The sequence below is a fragment of the Talpa occidentalis genome, unplaced genomic scaffold (assembly GCF_014898055.3).
Source record: "Talpa occidentalis isolate TD23 unplaced genomic scaffold, MPIMG_talOcc4v2.1 talOcc4.5, whole genome shotgun sequence".
In the NCBI taxonomy this organism is placed as follows: domain Eukaryota; kingdom Metazoa; phylum Chordata; class Mammalia; order Eulipotyphla; family Talpidae; genus Talpa; species Talpa occidentalis.
In genome coordinates this window covers 97,884,139-97,902,519 of record NW_023604861.1, presented here as the reverse complement: position 1 = coordinate 97,902,519, position 18,381 = coordinate 97,884,139, and the positions used below count along the sequence as shown (strand labels likewise).

At 40.4% G+C, this 18,381-nt stretch overlaps 1 protein-coding gene across 1 annotated transcript in view; it reads left to right on the top strand.

Annotated features, from left to right (window-relative positions):
• ACOXL (acyl-CoA oxidase like) overlaps nt 1-18,381 on the top strand; it is a 301,583-nt gene that overhangs the window by 178,797 nt on the left and 104,405 nt on the right. Inside the window, exon 14 of the mRNA XM_037527835.1 lies at nt 15,496-15,605. Within this exon, the coding sequence (XP_037383732.1) occupies nt 15,496-15,605 (110 nt within the window). The remainder of the gene's footprint in view (nt 1-15,495; nt 15,606-18,381) is intronic.

Sequence of the window (18,381 nt, the reverse complement as noted above, 5' to 3'; positions counted from 1 at the left end):
TTAACTCAAATTGTATTACTAACTTAAATAGAAAACATAAAATTATAAAAAAAAAAAACCACCAAAAATTTTGGAGAAAATATTTGAGAACTAGGAAAAACTCTTAGATTTGACATTAAAAAATACATAAAAGGAAAAATTGATAAATTAGACACAACCATTTTCTCTGCAAAGACTCTGAGAATGGAGATGAAAAGGCAAACTACAGCAATCAAAAAAGATAAACACATGCAGTTTGCAGCAACATGGATGGAGCTAGAAGGGATCATGCTCTGCGAAATAAGCCAGAAAGAAAAAGAAAAATACCGGATGGTCTTACTCATAACAGGAATTTAGAAAACCTAAATAAGAGACCAGGAAAAAGACTAATCAATACAAAGTAATACTCAAAATCAACAAGCAACTATAAACCAGAGACACACTATGGGGGGGGAGGGGTGAGGGGATGTGGAGAGGGAGGCAGGGGGAGAGGAAGAACTAGAGTCAAAATAAGGGGGGGATGCAATTGTATGGGGAATATAACCAAAATGAAAATGCATACATTGTGCAAAGATGAAAATTGATGTAAGAATTATATAAAATAAAATATTAAAAAAAAAAGAAAAGACAAACTACAGACTGGGAGAAAATAATTGCAAACTACATATCTGACGAAGTACTTAGGTGCAGAATATATAAAGAGCTTTCAAAACTCAACAGTAAAAACAATCTAGTTAGAAAATAGGCAGAAGATATGAACAGACCTTCACTGAAGAGGCTGTATGAATGACAAATGTGACCATTATAAGATGTGCAACATCAGTAGCCGTCAGGGAACTGAACATTAAAACTACAATGAGGTAGCATTATATACCTATCAGAACAGTTAAAATTTAGAAATATTAATAGTAATTTTGTAATCTTGGCAAGGAAGCAGAGAACTTGGATCACTTATACACTACTGGTAAGTATATGAAATATTAGAATCACTCTAGATAAAAAGTAGGATAGTTTCTTAAACTAAACACATGGTTATCATAAAACCCAGCAACTAAACCCTTGAGTGTTTACTCTCAGAGAAATGAAAACTTAAGTTCACATGAAAAATTGCATGTGAATGTTCATAGCCACTATATTTGTAATAGCTCAAAACTGGAAACAATTTAAATGTCCCTAAGTGGGTGAATAGTTAAATTGTGGTACATCCATTCCATGGAATACTATTCAGCAATTAAAAACAAAGAAAAGGGCCTCCCTGGTGGCGAAGGCAGTTGAGCACAGCATTGTGAAGCTGTCCACAGCCTCTGCAGTGCCAGTTCAATCCCCGCCAGCCTTGGAGCAACCCACATGGTGTGGAAGACCTCTCCTGTCTCGCCCGCTGCTCCCATCAGCAGTGTATTTGTCAGTCTGCCTGTTCTGTTTCCCGCTCTGTCTTCTGTTCACCCTCCTGCTCATCTGGCCTGTGCCCTGGCTCTGGTATAAATTAAAAAACAAAAACAAAAACACAAAACCCACAAACAAACAAACAAAAAAACCAAAGAAAAAAGAACTGTTGATCCCCACAACAACTTGGATGCTGTGTGAAAAAAAAAAATCCCCAAATGTCTCAAACTGTATGATTCCATTTTTTATAGGATTCTTGAAATGACAAAATTATAGAGATGGAGATCAATGTTGCCAGGAGTGAGGGAGGGAGAAGGGAAGGAAGTGGTTGTGACTAAAAAAGGTATTGTAAGAGATCCTTGAAATGGAAATGTTCTCTATCTTGACTCTAGTGGTGGTCACACAGATTTTCTCATGATAAAATTGTATAGAGCCATACACACACACACACACACACACACACACACACACACCCCTTCATGCAAAATTAGTGCAAACAGAATAAGCTCTATGGGTTGTACCAACATCATATTTCCTGGTTGTGATGTTATACTGGATTTTTGTGAGATATCACTTAGAAGAAACTGGAAAAAGAATACATGTGAGTGCTCTTGGAATAATTTCTTACAGCCTCATGTAAATTTGCAATTATATAAAGAGAAAAAGTAAAGAAAAAAGAACAAGTAAGCAAAAACCATACATGGATTAACTTAGAAACATGTCAAAATATTGGAGATAGTCATTTCTATGTTATGAGAACTCTAGATAATTGAAAGATTTTATATTTAAATGAACTTTTATAATGAAAAGTTTTTGTAATGAAAAAATTACTAACTTTAGAGGTAATGCAGACATTTTTAGAATGCTGCTAAGGAATATAGTTTAGTCCATTAGAAAATAAAATGTTATGTGGTACTCAGTGTCAGCTCTTTCCTGTCCCTTGATTATTTTAGCTTTTAGAAAGATCTATAGTAAAGTAAATTAGCAGTCTGTGTAGGATTATTTAAGTATTACCATCAAATTTGGGTTAGATTAAAAATAACCAGTTCTTTTGTTTCTTTCCTACCTAAAAAAAAATCACATCTCAAGAATATTCAGTAATTTAGATGTAGTACCAATTCACATTCTCCATCTCGGCTGTGGATCAAGTGTGTGAGGTTTTTCAACAACTTTCTCTTAGGGAGTGTATTTTAAGCTCAAGCATGTGGTTCAACATTGCTTGACCCCGAAGTTGTGATTCAATGCTTTAATTCTAAGCTCTAGCTTGTGGGCACTATGGAAACGTTGTTTAATTTAGTTATGGGAGTGACCACACTTTCTAACTATGAACCAAATGGAAAAAGCATAGGGAGAAACAGGAATTCCATGCTGTTTGTCATATAAATGGGGAGATAGGCAATGAAAGGGAGGACTCTGGACCACAGAAAGCTGCAGTGCCGACCTGGAGGGAGGCCTGCCCAGGAGAACACGCGCCACCACAAAGAGGCAGAATGTCTGTGCAGTAAGAAGCCACATCAAGACTCCAAGGCCCAGGCTGAGGAAGGAAGCCAAGGATGGTCCAATTCATAGTCTGCTAGACCAGAGCCCTTAAAACCAGATGATGTAGTTTATAGTTGCTTGTTGATTTTGATTTTTACTTTATTATAATTAGTCTTTTTCCTGGTCCCTTATTTAGGAAAAAATAAAATAAAAAGCAAAACAAAGGAGAAAAAAAAATCTGCAGCTGAACCACGAAGAATTTAAATACAAGCCTAATTTCAAAATTCAAAAAAAAAAAAAAACCAAAAAAACCCAGATGATTTGGACCATCTTTGGCCTTAGATAGACATCTAAATTGGCTAGATAGACATCTTCTAAACATACACTGGAGAAAACACTACTTAAGTCCATGATTGATGCTCATCAAGGTCTGGAAACACTTACTTTATAAGTGGTATATGTCAGGGATCTCCAAGACACCCCAGATCTAATATTCTGTAGGATTCTCAGGAGTCAACATTTAGTCATACCCATGCTTATGATTTTTGTATCAAAAGGGGAGAAGGTACATGGGGAGAGCCCAAAGAAAACCAGGCATGAACTTCTAAGACCTCTCTCTAGGTGGAGTCACACCAAACTTGCTTAATTCTTCCAGCAATTAAATGTGATGACATGTGTGAAATATTGCTTACCAGGAAGCCCATTTGAGACTCAGCATCCAAGGCTTTTGTTGGAGGCTGGTCATCTAGGCACTCTATGCCTTGCACAACAAAATTCTCACTTTCAGAAGGAAAATAGGTGTTCAGCGTAATTCATATTGTTTGCACAAACTGTTGAGGCCCAATGAGTCACCCTTGTCAGTCAGGGAATGATGAGAACATCCCCCAGATCCAACTTCCCAGATGCCAGCCAAGGACCATCCTTGCAAGCAGGCCTTTCCAAGAATAGCAGTCTCAGGCCTGCTTTGTTAACTCTTTTCTGAAATGGTGCCATAAGATGAGACAGATAGTCTTCCAGATTTTACTGCTGAGAAGGAAGATTAATGGTGGTGGAAGTGGAAAAACAATCCCAAGGCATCCAGAATTACAAGGAAAGAAGATACTTGGACATTGCAGCCTGGATAGGAGAATTAAAAACCAAGGGGATGACTCTGTTTCAGCATGATGGTATGAGAACCCACACTGATGTTCCTCCCTCTTCAAATCTTGTTGAAATCAGAAGGAGGGAAGATAAAAGGGACAGATCTGCAGGGGCAGTGACTTTGGGAGTGGAACCATTTGACAATCAAAGAGTTTGATTAATTTCTGAAGAATGGAAAGCAGATGGAATGGATTTGAGGGGTCAACCAAAGTGGGAATGGCTGAAGGTGAAATGTGTTTCTTTTGAGTGTCTCTGAGGAGATGCTGACTCATGGGAATTGAGAGCAGGAGAAGGATTTGGGCAGAAAGCCAAGAGGGCTGACTGGCACATCAGAGCTACAATGGCAGCATCTGCCACAGCTCTGGAAACCTGCTCTGGGAGGTATACTTGACTTCCTTCCCAGGACTTGTTCTCCTGGGGTGAGACCCCTGCCTAGCTGGGCAGAGGGTCAGCCTGTCTGCTTGCCACCACTTAACACATCCTAACAGGAAACCTATCATTTGACATGCCCTACTTTGTACCAGAGCTTTTAGGCTGCCCAACATCCACACAATGATTGGGAAGGTGGCACTGGCTGCCTGCACTGGTCAACCTAGCCTTCTACTTGAATGTTGGAATCTGCCCACATTGCGGGTGCTACCCTTTTATTGGACTGGATTTTGCCTTGATTCTACTTACTGAAGTAGAGATAGAACTTTCAGAAGACTAGGGACAGAAATTGACCAATGAATTTCACAATATTCCGGTACTATATAGAGGGCTTTCACCCTCTGCCCCAAAGTAAGACAAGAGAGTCTGCTGCTCCATGTTTGAGATATGGGGACAGAGAAGCCATGTGCTTTATAGTTTCTGCAGGCTTTATGTATTTCCCTTTAAGCAAGATGGGAAGTCGTCTGACCCTTTCATTATTTTCCTAGGGCAGAGGTTGTAGGCCCTTGGTAAAATTTAACTATACCCTCCACCAAATCCAATTACTACCCACACCCATGAAATCCCATTATAACTTCCCTTTGCTTCATTTAGAGATACTCCAGGAAGGGTTCTTTTTTTCCTAATCCACTCTGGCAGATATCCTAAAGAATATTAGTCAGAAGCTTTACATTCTTTTTTCATTACTCCACACCAGAACAAATATGCAGAAATGCAAATGACCTATAGCCTAACTTGCTTAAAGATCAAGCAAGTGTCCGCTTTGCTGTAAGAATGTTAATTCCTTAGGGATTTCAGACACCTAGAGGTTCTTTTAGATATTTTTGTTTTGTTTCTCTTATTTTCCACTTTTACTATGGAAAATTTAAAACATAAATTTTAAGAGAAAAATTGAAAGACGAGTGCAATAGCACCTGGGTATATTTTCCACCTCTGTATGTTAACACTTTGCTATATCTACATTCTCTCTCTCTCTCTCTCTCTGAAAATATATTGCAAACATTAAGATACCTCATATATATATATATATATATATATATACCTCATATATATATGTATATCCCATGCATTATCACATCTTAGCAAATGAACAATAATTTTATAATTTTACCTAATAAGGATGATCAGACATTTAAGGTAAATCAACATGAAAAAGGAGGAGAAAGGTGAATAAATAGAACTACTGACCTTGGAGGAAATGAAAACTATCTTTAGAGATGTGTGACATTGTTTCATCCATAAAACAAGAACTACTTACTACGAAAAATAAAGATTCAGAAGACCGTAATGCATTATCTCATAGCAACCATAGTGAAGAGACCCACAGTAAATTAAAATTATATGCTTGCAAAGTTTTTAAAATTCAGTATAAGGTCACAAGGATAAAGTTGAGGAAATCCAGTGAAGATCAGAAAAAACAAGTGAAGAGAAATAAAAGAGAAAGGTTAAGAGATCTAGGAAATCTATGACATTCCCAAAAGTGTGAGCAGAGAAGATAAGAGACACAAGTAAATCAGAGAAATAAAAAAAGAAAATGTCCTAGATCTGAAGATTAGCACAAGTCTTGAGATTGGCAGGAACCCCTGGGAAAGGTCAGAGTCCAAAAACAGCAGTTAAGTTCAGATCACCAAATAAGGCCAAAGAGAGGACCCCCAAACCATAGATTGAAAAGATTATTACTTACTAAGGAGTAAGAGTCAGGTTGACCTCACCCCTTGCAGCAGCAATCCTGAAGGCTGGAACAGTGCTTATCAATTCTAAAGTACACACCCCTCCCTAATTTCTTGGTCAAACTCAGATTCTGGGGTGGGCCTGGGATTCTGCATTTCAAGCAAGTTCTTAGATGATGCTGAGGCTGCTGGCCTCAGGACCACACTTTGAGTGGCAAGGATCTAGAATAAAATGGAACAATACCTTTGGGATTCTGAAGAAAGTTATTTTGAATGTAAAATTTCACAGCTAGGCAAATTATTAATTGAGGCAAAAGAAAGACTTACAAATATTTAAGCCCTCAATAACTTTACCAGCCATGCACTTTCTGAAAAATATTGTTTATAGAACTGCAGAAAAGAATATGTTTGCTTCTGAAGCTAATCCAGGAGGAGTTAAGTTAGAGAAATACCTGGATAGTAGTGATGTGACAAGTCCAGAAACCAATTATTCCAAATTAAAATAGGAAGTCATATGGATCACAAGAATGACTTCAAGAAGGAAATAATTTTGCTTCAACAAATAGAACAATTAAGAAGCAGGAAGATCTTAGTAATGTAATGGGAAAAGCATGTTTCTTTTTGAAACAAGGGGCAAAAGTCCATTAAGAATCCAGGAAAAACAAAACCACTCAAGAAAAGCATGCTCCAGATATGAAGCAAACTAAAATGATATGAGAATCGCTTGACCTTGACACTTGGAAGCTTCTTTTTCTAGCAGAACAAAACTTACTAAAAGGTGGTTATTTCTGGAGCGAGGTCCTGAAGGTAAGGGATTAGGTGGGAAACTTTACTTTTTATTTAAGAGCATTTATTATAACTTAAATTTTAAAAATCAAGTGTGTGTGTATATATATATATATATATATATAAAACTATTAAATACTAGAATTTAAGGAGGGAAGAGAAGGAATGAATGCAGCAAATAGAAAAGGAAAGTTTCTCTAAGAACAACCCTCTCTCTCTCTCTCTCTCATAACTTCCAGCCCTAGAATTCTCCCCACTCACACCACTGGGGAGAATTCCAGATTCTCCTAGATAAGCAGGACATCCAATGCTAGAATGGGTCCATGGGACCAGTATGGTGGTAGTTGAGGACCAGACCCTAAACTGAAGAACCTGGACTCCCTCTGCTCTGGGAAGGGACCTGAAAGAACATGTTCCTGGGGCCCCAAAATTCCGAGTCTGTATGAGCCCCTGGGATCAGCAGGTGGAGAAATTAAGATGCCAGAGGAGAAAGGTACAATTACTACTGAAATTGGAGGTGAAGTTTGGGTCAACCCAATTGCTTGGGCGTGCAGCATCAGTTCCACAGGCCCTATCAGGATGACAACAGCAGGGATATGAGAAGCAGCTGGTGAAGGGAAGTGGGCAGTGGATGGCAACTCTGCCTACCAGAAAGTTCAGAAGAATAGGGCAAGAGGGCTGAGGACCTGCCTGAACAAGCAGAATCAGTGGCAAATAGTTCAACGGATTTTCCCTAAGACCTATATTTGGGGAGTTACATTCTGAATCACTCCTGATGATGGCAGAAATCTTAGAAGGAAGTATGTGAAATAGGATCAGACAGGCAGGCAGAGGCCTCCTAGTAAAACCGATGGCCATGGGTGGCATGGGTTTGGGATGGCGTCTCAGCCTAGAGGAGGCCAGGGTGGTGGCAAGGGAAATGCAGTGGGGAGGAGGGCTTGAGGATCTGCTTAGGGGACAGAATTGACACGAAGCATTTACAAAATGTGGACATTGAGTTTTGAGGACTTGGAGGGACTTTGGGATGATGCATTGTTAGAAAAACTGACTTTAATGGTTTGAACAAACATTCTGTTTTTCTCTCTCTAAATCCATTGACTTATACACAAAGTGGGCACCAGGTTTTTCAGGATCAGATGTTATAACATCTAAATATTGAAGGCTCCTCTCAAGGACTCCATGTGTGAGATTTTGGAGAAGGGGAGCCTTCTGAATCTGGGCCACATATTTATGTTTACTTTTCTGCTCCCTATCTTCTGTACAGATTGCTAGTTTTGCAGAATAGGCTGATTTCGAGTTGGGGCCTATGAGTTATTTATACGAATGTGTTAATGGTTTGTTTTAATTTTGATGGTAATCTAAACAGAAATAGTCTAAGTGGGTTATCTGGTTAACAACCATATGACTGGAACTGCTATATACAGACCCAGTTTTTGTATTTATAAGCCCTTTGGCATCAAATAACACCACTTGGATCACCACAAGCCAATGAGGAAAGAACAGATATAAACTTTCTATGACTGAGAAATGTGCTGGTGGCAACTGAAGGCCCAGGGAGGGTCTGATGCTGGCTGAAAGGAAGGGCCTCTTCCCCCAGCTCTCAGAGGTCTAGTAGAGCCGCTCGGAAGAACCTGCTCTGGCTGGGGGATGGGGCCAGTCCATGCTGCACAGTGCAGTCTGCCACATGTTATTAGGACTGTTGATTTGAATCTCACTGGTTTTGTAGTTTTACTTGTATTTAATTTCATAGTTTATAGTTTAACAAGATCTATAAACATAAGGTGTTTATATCTAGTTTTAAGCTTGAACATGTGTAAGTAACATTATAATTTGAAACAAATTAAGTCAACATTGAGGGGTTAAAAAAAACTTTATTTTCCCTTCGGAAAGGATGTGTACATTACTCAAGTTGTAGAAAACTATGGGATTTATTTTTTTAACATTTTCTTCCTTGCCATTTTTAAATTTATTTTCCTGCTGATTTAAAATTTTGGTTACTTTCTCTTTTAATAAAACAAAGTGCACATGTAGTATTTATTCCAGCGACACTGGACATTTTGTTGTTGTTAGGGCTTGGGCTTCAGGAGGGTCTGCGTGTGTATGTGCACTGTAGAGAAACTTGCTGGGAGGGGGATTTGAGGGGAACTTGAGGGGGGAGACAAAATTGGGGTTTGGGGGAGAAGGGAGGAATGATGGTGAGAAAATCCAAAACAACCGCAGCAGTGGCCACTCCACTTTGGAGAAAATGGGCAAATTAGTTTCGGGGAGTTCAATTTGTACCCAGTTGCTAATGAGGTCATCAGATCAGGCACCTCTGGCCTCTTTTGACAGAATACCCAACCAGCGGTGGCATCAACCACAAGAACATGTGTCATCCTCCATGGTGACCCCAGGGCCGGCTCAGTGGCCTGTCTGCCCTGGAGGCCCGGCCTCTTTCCAGCATTCAGCTCCACTGGTGTGTCTGTCTTCTGGGTGAGCTCAGTGTCTCACACAGCTTCACAGTTCCAGGGAGAAGACAGGACATTAGGGAAACCTTCTCCACAAAAGCCCTCACCTGACTTCTCAGAACTCGCTGTGCAGGCCTGAAGCTGGGCTGCATTGGAAATGGGAGTGAGTACTGGGCACTTCCCAGCTCTTTAGTGAGACGAAGTGTGAGCCACAAAGAAAAGCCTCTGTGGGAATGGGAGTAGCCAGTAGCAGGCTGTCGCCAGCAGTGGCTGGCGCTGGGCAGGTGTGCTCTTGAGCTGGGTGAACTGGACTGGCCACAGGTGACTCAGGAAGGAGGCATTGGGGCTCACTCCAGGCCCCACTCACCAGCTGCACGAGATTCATGAAATAAGCCCAGGGCAGGGATCACCAAGCCCGTGTTCTAGGGTCAGGCAGATTGCTGCAGCAGATTCAAGACATCTCAGAGCACAGTGGGGTGGGGCAACTATAGGGCTCCCTCCCTTCCTTTCCGGGGGCTGCCACTGCTTACCTCCCACTGACTGTTACTGCATGAGAACAAGGACTCAGGCTTCCCAGAAATTGCACTTTTTCATGAGAACACGCACACAACTTGTTTTTAATGTGAAGGGACTAGGGGAGGTAAAAGAAAACATGTCTGTGGGATGAACCACAGCCTGGCGCTCAGCATGCAGACCTCTAGAGACATTGACCCCAGCAACTGATGGGTGAAGCTGGTGCTCTTCCCTGAGGAGTAGTGGAGATGAGTGAGGAGAGAGGGTGAGGCTTCCTTCTGGCAGCCCAGTGCATTCCCGGGAATTTGCTTGCCGGACTTCAGACTGTAGGGAGGTCCTCCCTTCCGAGGCCTCCTCCCCTCAACCTGAGCCAAAACCACAAGAGGCTGCAAAGGATGGGGCTCTGGGGTAAGGATTCCTGTGGAAGCCGGCGCCAGGGGGAAGGCGTGGTGGTCAGGCAGCTTGACTCTGCTCCCCCCACACAAATTGGTCATAAAACCCAAGGCTTAGCCCTCCAGAGAGTTAAAGCCCCCACCCGTGCAATGGGGCATCTTGTGGGTTTGTTTCAATTACTGCTGTCGTGTGCTTGGCACATGGAAGAGCCTCACTCAAATCTGTGCCCTGTTGTTCATTCTGCAGTTACAAGCTGCGTGGTTAGTGAGTTCCCCATTTATTCTCCCACACCAAACATCGTTTTGGGGTCTGTGTAGTGTGACGGTTTGATTTCTAGACACCAGGGTTCAAGTCCCTACGCTGGCATGAATGGCCTGGGTGAGTTTTCTGTTCCTTGTCTGAGGGCCCCTTTCCGCATTTCTAAAATGGGAGTGATAACTGGGTATCTTTAGGGATGTGGGGAGAATTAGGGAATACAGGCAAAGTGCTACCCACAGTTATTGGCTCATGTAATGAAAAGTTCAGTGTCACATTAATTTGTTAGTCATGTGCAGGGCACATAACAGATGCTCCGTAACTGCAACATGGGTGCATGTGGTGCAAGGGTCTGGTTTCAACGGGACCAGGCAAGTAGTCCCTGCAGCTGTTGGCAGTTTTTCCAGAAGCAGTTTCTACCTCAGGATCGAGGCTGGTCTTGGTTTAATGCTTTGTTCTCACCATCTCGAAATTCTTAATTTTTAGGTGAGGGGCCCCTGTGTTTTCATTTTGCACTGTGCTGCCTACAGTTCCTTGAAGTGTGCTTCGGGACCCAGTATCATAAGTACTGCCCCTTTGAGAGACTTCACTGTCCTCTGGCTCATCTTATTACAGGATGAATGATATCTAGTGGCTTTGCCTTAGACACCATGTTTTCTATTCTAATTGGCTGTTTCTGCCTTGGCAAGAGACACTGCTTATTAAGACTGTGTATTCCAAGTTTCACTGTACCTGGCATAAATCACTGAAATACTTAGTGTGTAGAAATGCTAGTTGCTTCACAGATGCCTTGAAAAGCCATTTGACCTAGAAAATAACTTTTATTGATGTTACATAATCAGTGTTGCCTGATGCATATGATATTCATTACAAATGCATGTTTATGATGTCATTATTCTGCACAATTGCTTAGACTCATAGTTTCCAAAAGTTGGCTGTAGATTAGCATGATTCCTACTGCAGATGGGATCTTTTTTTTTTAAAAGGAAAGAACATAGCTGTTCTGACAACTTGGTCCCCTAGAGTTCTCTGAAGAAAGGGGCTCCTTAGCAGGTGCACCAGGACTCAACCACAGGGAATTACTCAAGTATAAAGAACAAATAGAGTATTTGCATTGAGAACCAGGGAACTCTGAACAGCCACAAAGCACCACTACCACAAAAAACAATCACCACACACTCAGTTTATGATGTAGTTACTTGTGTTGCAAAAAAAAAAAAAAAAATTCATTTTACAAAAGGACCTGCTACTTGGTTCACTTATTTTTTTTTTAAAGATTTATTTATTTATGCATATAAGAGGTGGGGTACAGGCCAGAGATGTGGGGGATGAGAGGACCCACCAGAGACAGAGCGGGGAACAGAACAGGCAGGCTGAGTGAAATACACTGCTGAGGAGAGCAGCGGGCGAGACAGGAGAGTTCTTCCTCGCCATGTGGGTTTCTCCCTGGCCGGCTGGGGATCGAACTTGTGCTGCAGAGGCTGTGGATAGCTTCATAGTGCAGTGCTTAGCCCCTTGCACCACCAGGGAAGCCCTACTTGGTTCATTTAAATAAATGAAATCTCCACTCTAAGCAAAGCATTTAATATGTAACAATTTTATTGATTTTCTTGGTTTTGATAATCACTATTACAATGTAAGATACCATTTTTGGAGAGTGTGGGTAGTAACTAGACCAAGCCTCTCTGGTCTCTTAATTTTGTACTATTATGGATTTATAATTTTTAAACAGAAAGTTAAAAGATTATATATATAAATATACATATGTAATGCAGCATTTTATAATGCACTGAGGAACACATCGATGGGGTGAAAACATTACCATCTTTGTTACATGCTCAGTGGAGATGGTGACTGATCTGTCTTTGCCCCTCTTTAGTCATTTATCAGATAAAGTATTGGACTTAGAGTCTGTAATTCCAAACTCCATGGTAGATGATGGCTTCAATTATTTAATCTTTCACTACGGGAGCATCCATAGCAGAAAATAAACTCATTTCTTAAATCACGTTTTGTTGTCTCATGACCCAGAAAAAGAGGGAAGATGCCAAAACTAAGGAGCAAAATGGAAAGAAAAAGGAGCAAAGATCCAGAATAAGTAATTTGTTTTTGTGATATTAGCCAAGATTCAACTTATCTCTCTTGTCTCTAAAGTTTAGCACCTGAACTGAATTATCACATCATTCAAATTTTTATTCTAGTTAGAGTGAATTAACATTTCCAATTTAAGTTGCTGAAATTCAAAAGGGGAAGGTGGTAATAGTTAAGGAAATTATGAAGGAATTGAACAGGCAGAATGAGTTATTGTCAATAGAAAGGGAATTTACTTATTCATTTACTCATTTAAGAAAGATTCCTCAACTCCCCACATTGCTTGATGGCACAAAGATGAACAAATTCCTATGTTCTGGCATTTACCTTCCAGGCAGTAGAAAGACAAGAAACCAATAAATACTTATGTTTTGTATCAGATTGCAATAAATGCTATGAAGAAAAATAAGGGTAAAGGTGTGGAGGGATGAGAATCAGAGAAGACAATTTTCAGTGCTTAGAGTGATGTTGCTCATGTTACAAAAAGGAGATGGAATTAGAGCAACCCAAATTCCAACAGATTAGCAAAAAGAAAGAATAATGTTAATCCTAGTAATGTGTCAATGAGACCAAACTTGATAGTTATATATCATTTTAATTTTTAGAGATGGTTAATTTTCCTCATTTCCTCCCATTGCTGGCAGTGTTTGATTTTCATACTTATTTTTTTATCTTTTTATTTTTTACATCATTGTTCATTTTTTCTTAAAGATTTATTTATTCATGCATACAAGAACCGGGGCACAGGCCAGATGCATGGGAAGGTGAGAGGATTCACCAGAGACAGAGTGTGGAACAGAACAGGCAGACTGACTGAAACACACCGCTGAGGGGAGCAGCGGGCGAGATAGGAGAAGTCTGCTGCGCCATGTCGGATTCTCGCAGGCCGGCCAGGATCAAACATGCGCTGCAGGGAATGTGGACGGCTCCCCTGTGCTGCTCCCTTCCTCTCTCTCATCCCTCTCCTGCCTCCTCCCTTTCAGTATGTCTCTGATTTAAAATTGTCTGTTTTTGCTTTGTTGTGTTTTGTACTGTTAATTTTTTTTTTACGCTGATGTCTTATTTGGTTCCCTTATATTCCTGCTATAAGTGAAACCATCTGATATTTTTCTTTTTCTCTCTGGCTTATTTCACTGAGCATAATTCCTTCTAGCTCCATCCACATTGCTGCAAATAGCATAAGACCCCATTCTGGAACTGAGAGCCAGGCACATATTCACACTTATTTTTATAGCAGCTCCATAGAAGTGTTCATGTCCTTTGACTCATAATACAGTGATTCTCAAACTCATTAAGCCTGTTGCCCTCTTTTGTATAAAAAATATTTTGTAGCACCTCCTTTACTCTTCTGAAATTAAAATCACAGCTAATATAACCTATCTAGACACATAGTTGCAAGAATTCAATACAATATTTCAAAGAAACCAAAAGGGGAGCGTAAGTTATAATAAACATAATCACAGAGTAGGAGATAACAGTGCCTGCATCTATACAAGAAATTACCATGGTAACCTCCATTGTCCACTGTAGCCCAGGCATATATATGTACCAGTCACAACTGAGGATATCACACCAACTTTCATGTCACTGGTCTAAAGTGAGTCCTGTGGCCCTCTTGAATTTAAGGGGCTCAGGAGTGGGAATCTTTCCATAGGACTAGGATGGGGAGAACCTGAAAGCCTTGTGTGACTATGTTGAGCTTTGGCCATTGATTGGTTGCTTGTGTTTGAGCACGTGGCATTTGACAGAACGGTGGATGTGACACAGCCGTCCATTGGCTAAGACTGTCCCATTGCATCCCTGGCTCTTCCCACAGATGCCAGCAAATCTCCAGGAAAACATGCCTTGAAATGTTTCTAGCATTCCTCTCATAGGCAGGGTCCTTCTTTATGAACCTTTCCATCAATCAAGCTCATGGGATTTATTCCCAGTTAATAATCCAAAAATAATTCTGTTTGAATATATTGCTATCAAGTTTATTAATGCTAGCACAATATTGGAAACAAATATCTAACTGAGCGAGAATATTTATCTATGATTTTCCCCCCAAAAGAAAATTATGCAGCCAGTAAACAGATAGATTTTAAAACAGCGATATGAACCAAAAAATCATACTTTTGATTGAAAACATATATAACATTTTTATATAATCTATATAAAAACACTAGTATATATAAAGCAAAGAATGAAACATTTTAAAGTCAGTTTTTTTGTGAAAACGAACCTGATGTATAGCTGTGTAACAAAGTGCCCCAAAACTTAAGTACCTTAAAACAACATGAAGTTGTTGGGGTCAGCAGTTTGGACTGGACTCACACAGTGTAACTCTTCGGCCATCTTGCCAGGGCTCACTTAGGTCTCTGATGACAGCTAGAGGCGCAGCAGGGGAGGTTGGCACAGGGTGGCCTCACCGACATGTCCAGCAGTTGCTGCTCTTGGCTGGGCCTCTGTCTGCAGCAGGCTAGCCATGGACATCTTCAAACAAACCCAGGAAAGTGTGCATTCTTTTAGGTCCAAATAATAGCGTGAAAGCCACTGAGGGAGAAGACTAATGGACAATGTTTTCTGTGTACATTTTATTACTATTCTCCAAAGCTTAATTGACCATAGAATATCACAGGCAAAAGAACAACCATCTATCTGGCACAGGGAGGGCAAGTAGATTTTATCTGAAGTGTCAACTAAGGTGTTTGGTACTGGGAGGCTAGTGTCTCCAGCGGGAGAGAGAGCAGGGATGAGTTAGCTACTTAGTCAAGTTGACCACAGGGGTGGGGTCAAAAATGGTAGGGTTAATGTCACATGAGTTCCTGGAAGGATGAAGTCTTACATTAGAAGTTTACTGGAAGCAAATAGACTTTATGTAATCACAGCATTTGAAGACCCTGGCATCTTTTAATAAATGACTGACAAATAATAATCTCTATGCGCAGGTTGTGGTGCGGGAACTGCTGGCCCAATATACCAAACAGTCTCAAGAAAGACCACTCTTCAGCCTCCTCCAGAACTGGGCTGAATCTGGGGGTGACAAGTTGAGAACCAGGTATGTAGTTGCTCAGGCTGTCACCATCCTTGGTCCTTAGTGTCTAATGACTGGCCCCAAATGTACAGAGCCTGGTCGAGGCACAAACCACTCTTTTGACATTTTTAATATTTGAGATATACAAAAATACATGAATATGTAATATTAATGCTCTTGTATCCACTGCCTAACTTATGAACTAAAACATTGCTAATTCTGTCATTGCTACTTGTGTTCTTTGTTATACATGTCCTATTCCAAGCACTTTACATGTTTTAACCCTAAAAGCCTGTAAATAAATATCCATGAGTAGTTATTTCCATTCATGGATGAGGAAACTGAGGCACAGAGGTTCAGTATTTTGCCCAAGGTTATGGGTAATGCGTGGCAGAGCTAGGGTTTGGACCTGGATAGTCTGGCTTTAGGATCATTGCTTTGTTTTTTTTTTTTTTTTTAGAGATTTATTTATTTATGTATACAAGAACTGGGGTACAGAGGTGCAGGGGTGAGATGATTCACCAGAGACAGAGTGGGGAGCAGAACAGGCAGACTGACTGAAATACACTGCTGAGGGGAGCAGCGGGTGAGACAGGAGAGGTCTGCTGCACCATGTGGGTAGCTGCCTGGCTGGCCGGGGATCGAACTGTCCAGAGGCTATGGAACTAGCCAGAGGCTGCGGATAGCTTCATTGTGCTGTGCTTAACCCCTTGTGCTGCCAGGGAGGCCCTGCTTTCAGTTGTTTTTATTGACTTTTTAGTGTTGTCCTTCAGCTTGACATATAAGGCATAATGTATGTGGTATTCTGTAGCTTCCTGTTTTCACTCTACTATTTTGTTTTTAAGGTTCATTCAAGTTGTGTGTAGTTGAAGAGCTGCTCTCTAGCTTGTGATATTTCATCAGGTGCATGCACCACCATTTACTGGTCCAGTCTCCAATATATGTGGACCTTTGACCTTGTTTTTGATATTTTGCATGTATGAAGCCCTTATGAAAAATCTTGTACATGCTTTTTGGGGGGAGTATGTGCAAGGGTTTCTACAGGGTTTTCAAATTTAGGTGCCATGACTCAGAGCGAGAAACACATTTTACATCACCATGGATACCATACATCTGTAGAGTCCCACCCCGCTCACAGGCACAATGAGAGCAAATGTTTCATGAAACAGTCCTTGTCCTATTACTCATAGTGCTGATATTAAACAAAAAAATTCAAATACTAATCTCAGTCATTGAAACTGATTTCACACCCCATTAATGATTTGCAATGTGTTGTTTGAAAAACATTGCTCAATATGTTACTTAGGAGGGAAATAGCTGGGTTGTGGAGTATACCAATATTCACCTTTACTAGATATTGCCAGATTATTTTTCAGAGGGATTATACCAATTTATACCCTTACTGCCAGCATGTGTCCTGTGGAGCCATATCCTCACCAACACTCAGTATTATCAGACTTTTAAATTTTTGTCAATACAATGTAACAGAAGATTTCTCACTATAACTTTAAATTGCATTTTCCTTATTGCTGTTAAGGCTGAGCTTGCTTTCACATGCTTGCTCACCATTTATAGTTCTTCTTATGTGAAATTCCTGTTCATAGCTTTGTTCATGTCATCGAATATGTGTGTATGTATATATAGAGAGATTTCTAGATAAATATATATATTATTACATTTCTGTATGTGTGGGAGTCCATTTTGGGGTTCTTACACCATTTTGTTCCTATTCTGGTTGTATATCTTTAACACAAAGAGAGCACTCTTGCAATTGTGCTAGACTTATAATAACTTGCTAGTATATAACATGTATTATATATAGTCTTATTATATTTCAAATATAATTCAAAATTATGTTGACTGTTCTGCATTTTTTTTATACTTCCCTAAGTTTTGAAATCAGTTTGTCAAATTCCTCAAAAAAAAAAAAAAAACCAACCCAACAGACATGAAAGGAGAATATAATATGTCTGCCCATATGTAAGGTTTCTAGAGTAGCCAGATTCATAGCAACACCAAGTTGAACAGTGATTTCCAGAAGCTGGGGGGAGGAGGGAATAGGGGGCTAGTGTTTAGTGGGTATAGACCTTCACTTTGGGTTGAGGAAAAAGTTCTGGAGATAGACAGTGTCGATGGTTACACAATAATGTGAATGTACTTAAATGACACAGAATTGTGCCCTTAAAATGGTTAAAGCGGTAGATTTTATATAATATATAGTTTACCACAATTTGTAAAAATTTTTTTAATAGAGGCATGCTTTATTTATTTGTTTGCTGGTTTGTTTGTTTGTTTGTTTGTTTTGTTTATACATGCACTGGGTACAGTCAGAAACATGGGAGGGTGAGAGAATTCACCAGAGCCAGAGCGGGGAGCAGAGCAGGCAGAAGGACCGAAGTACACTGCTGAGGGGAGCAGCGGGCGGCAGGAGAGGCCTGCGCGCCATGTGGGACTCTCCTCCGGTGGCCGGGGAGCAGCCGGGGATCGAACCGGCGCCGCAGAGGCCGCGCGCAGTTTTGCAACCCAGCGCTCAACCGCTGCGCCACCGGGGAGGCCCACAATTTGTAAAAATTTGCTGCAGTTGTCTTTGAAAGTGTATTAAATCTACAGATTTGCAGAAAAATTGACATTTATAAATCTTATCTTCCTCTCAGAGATTTTAATCTTCTAAATTATTTTCTAAAGATTTATAATTTTTCTTATATCCATTGATAGAATTATTACTATTTTCTTTTAAATTTTGTTGTTGCTCTAAAAAGAATATTTTAAAGATTACATATTTTTGTTGTTGTTGGTTTAT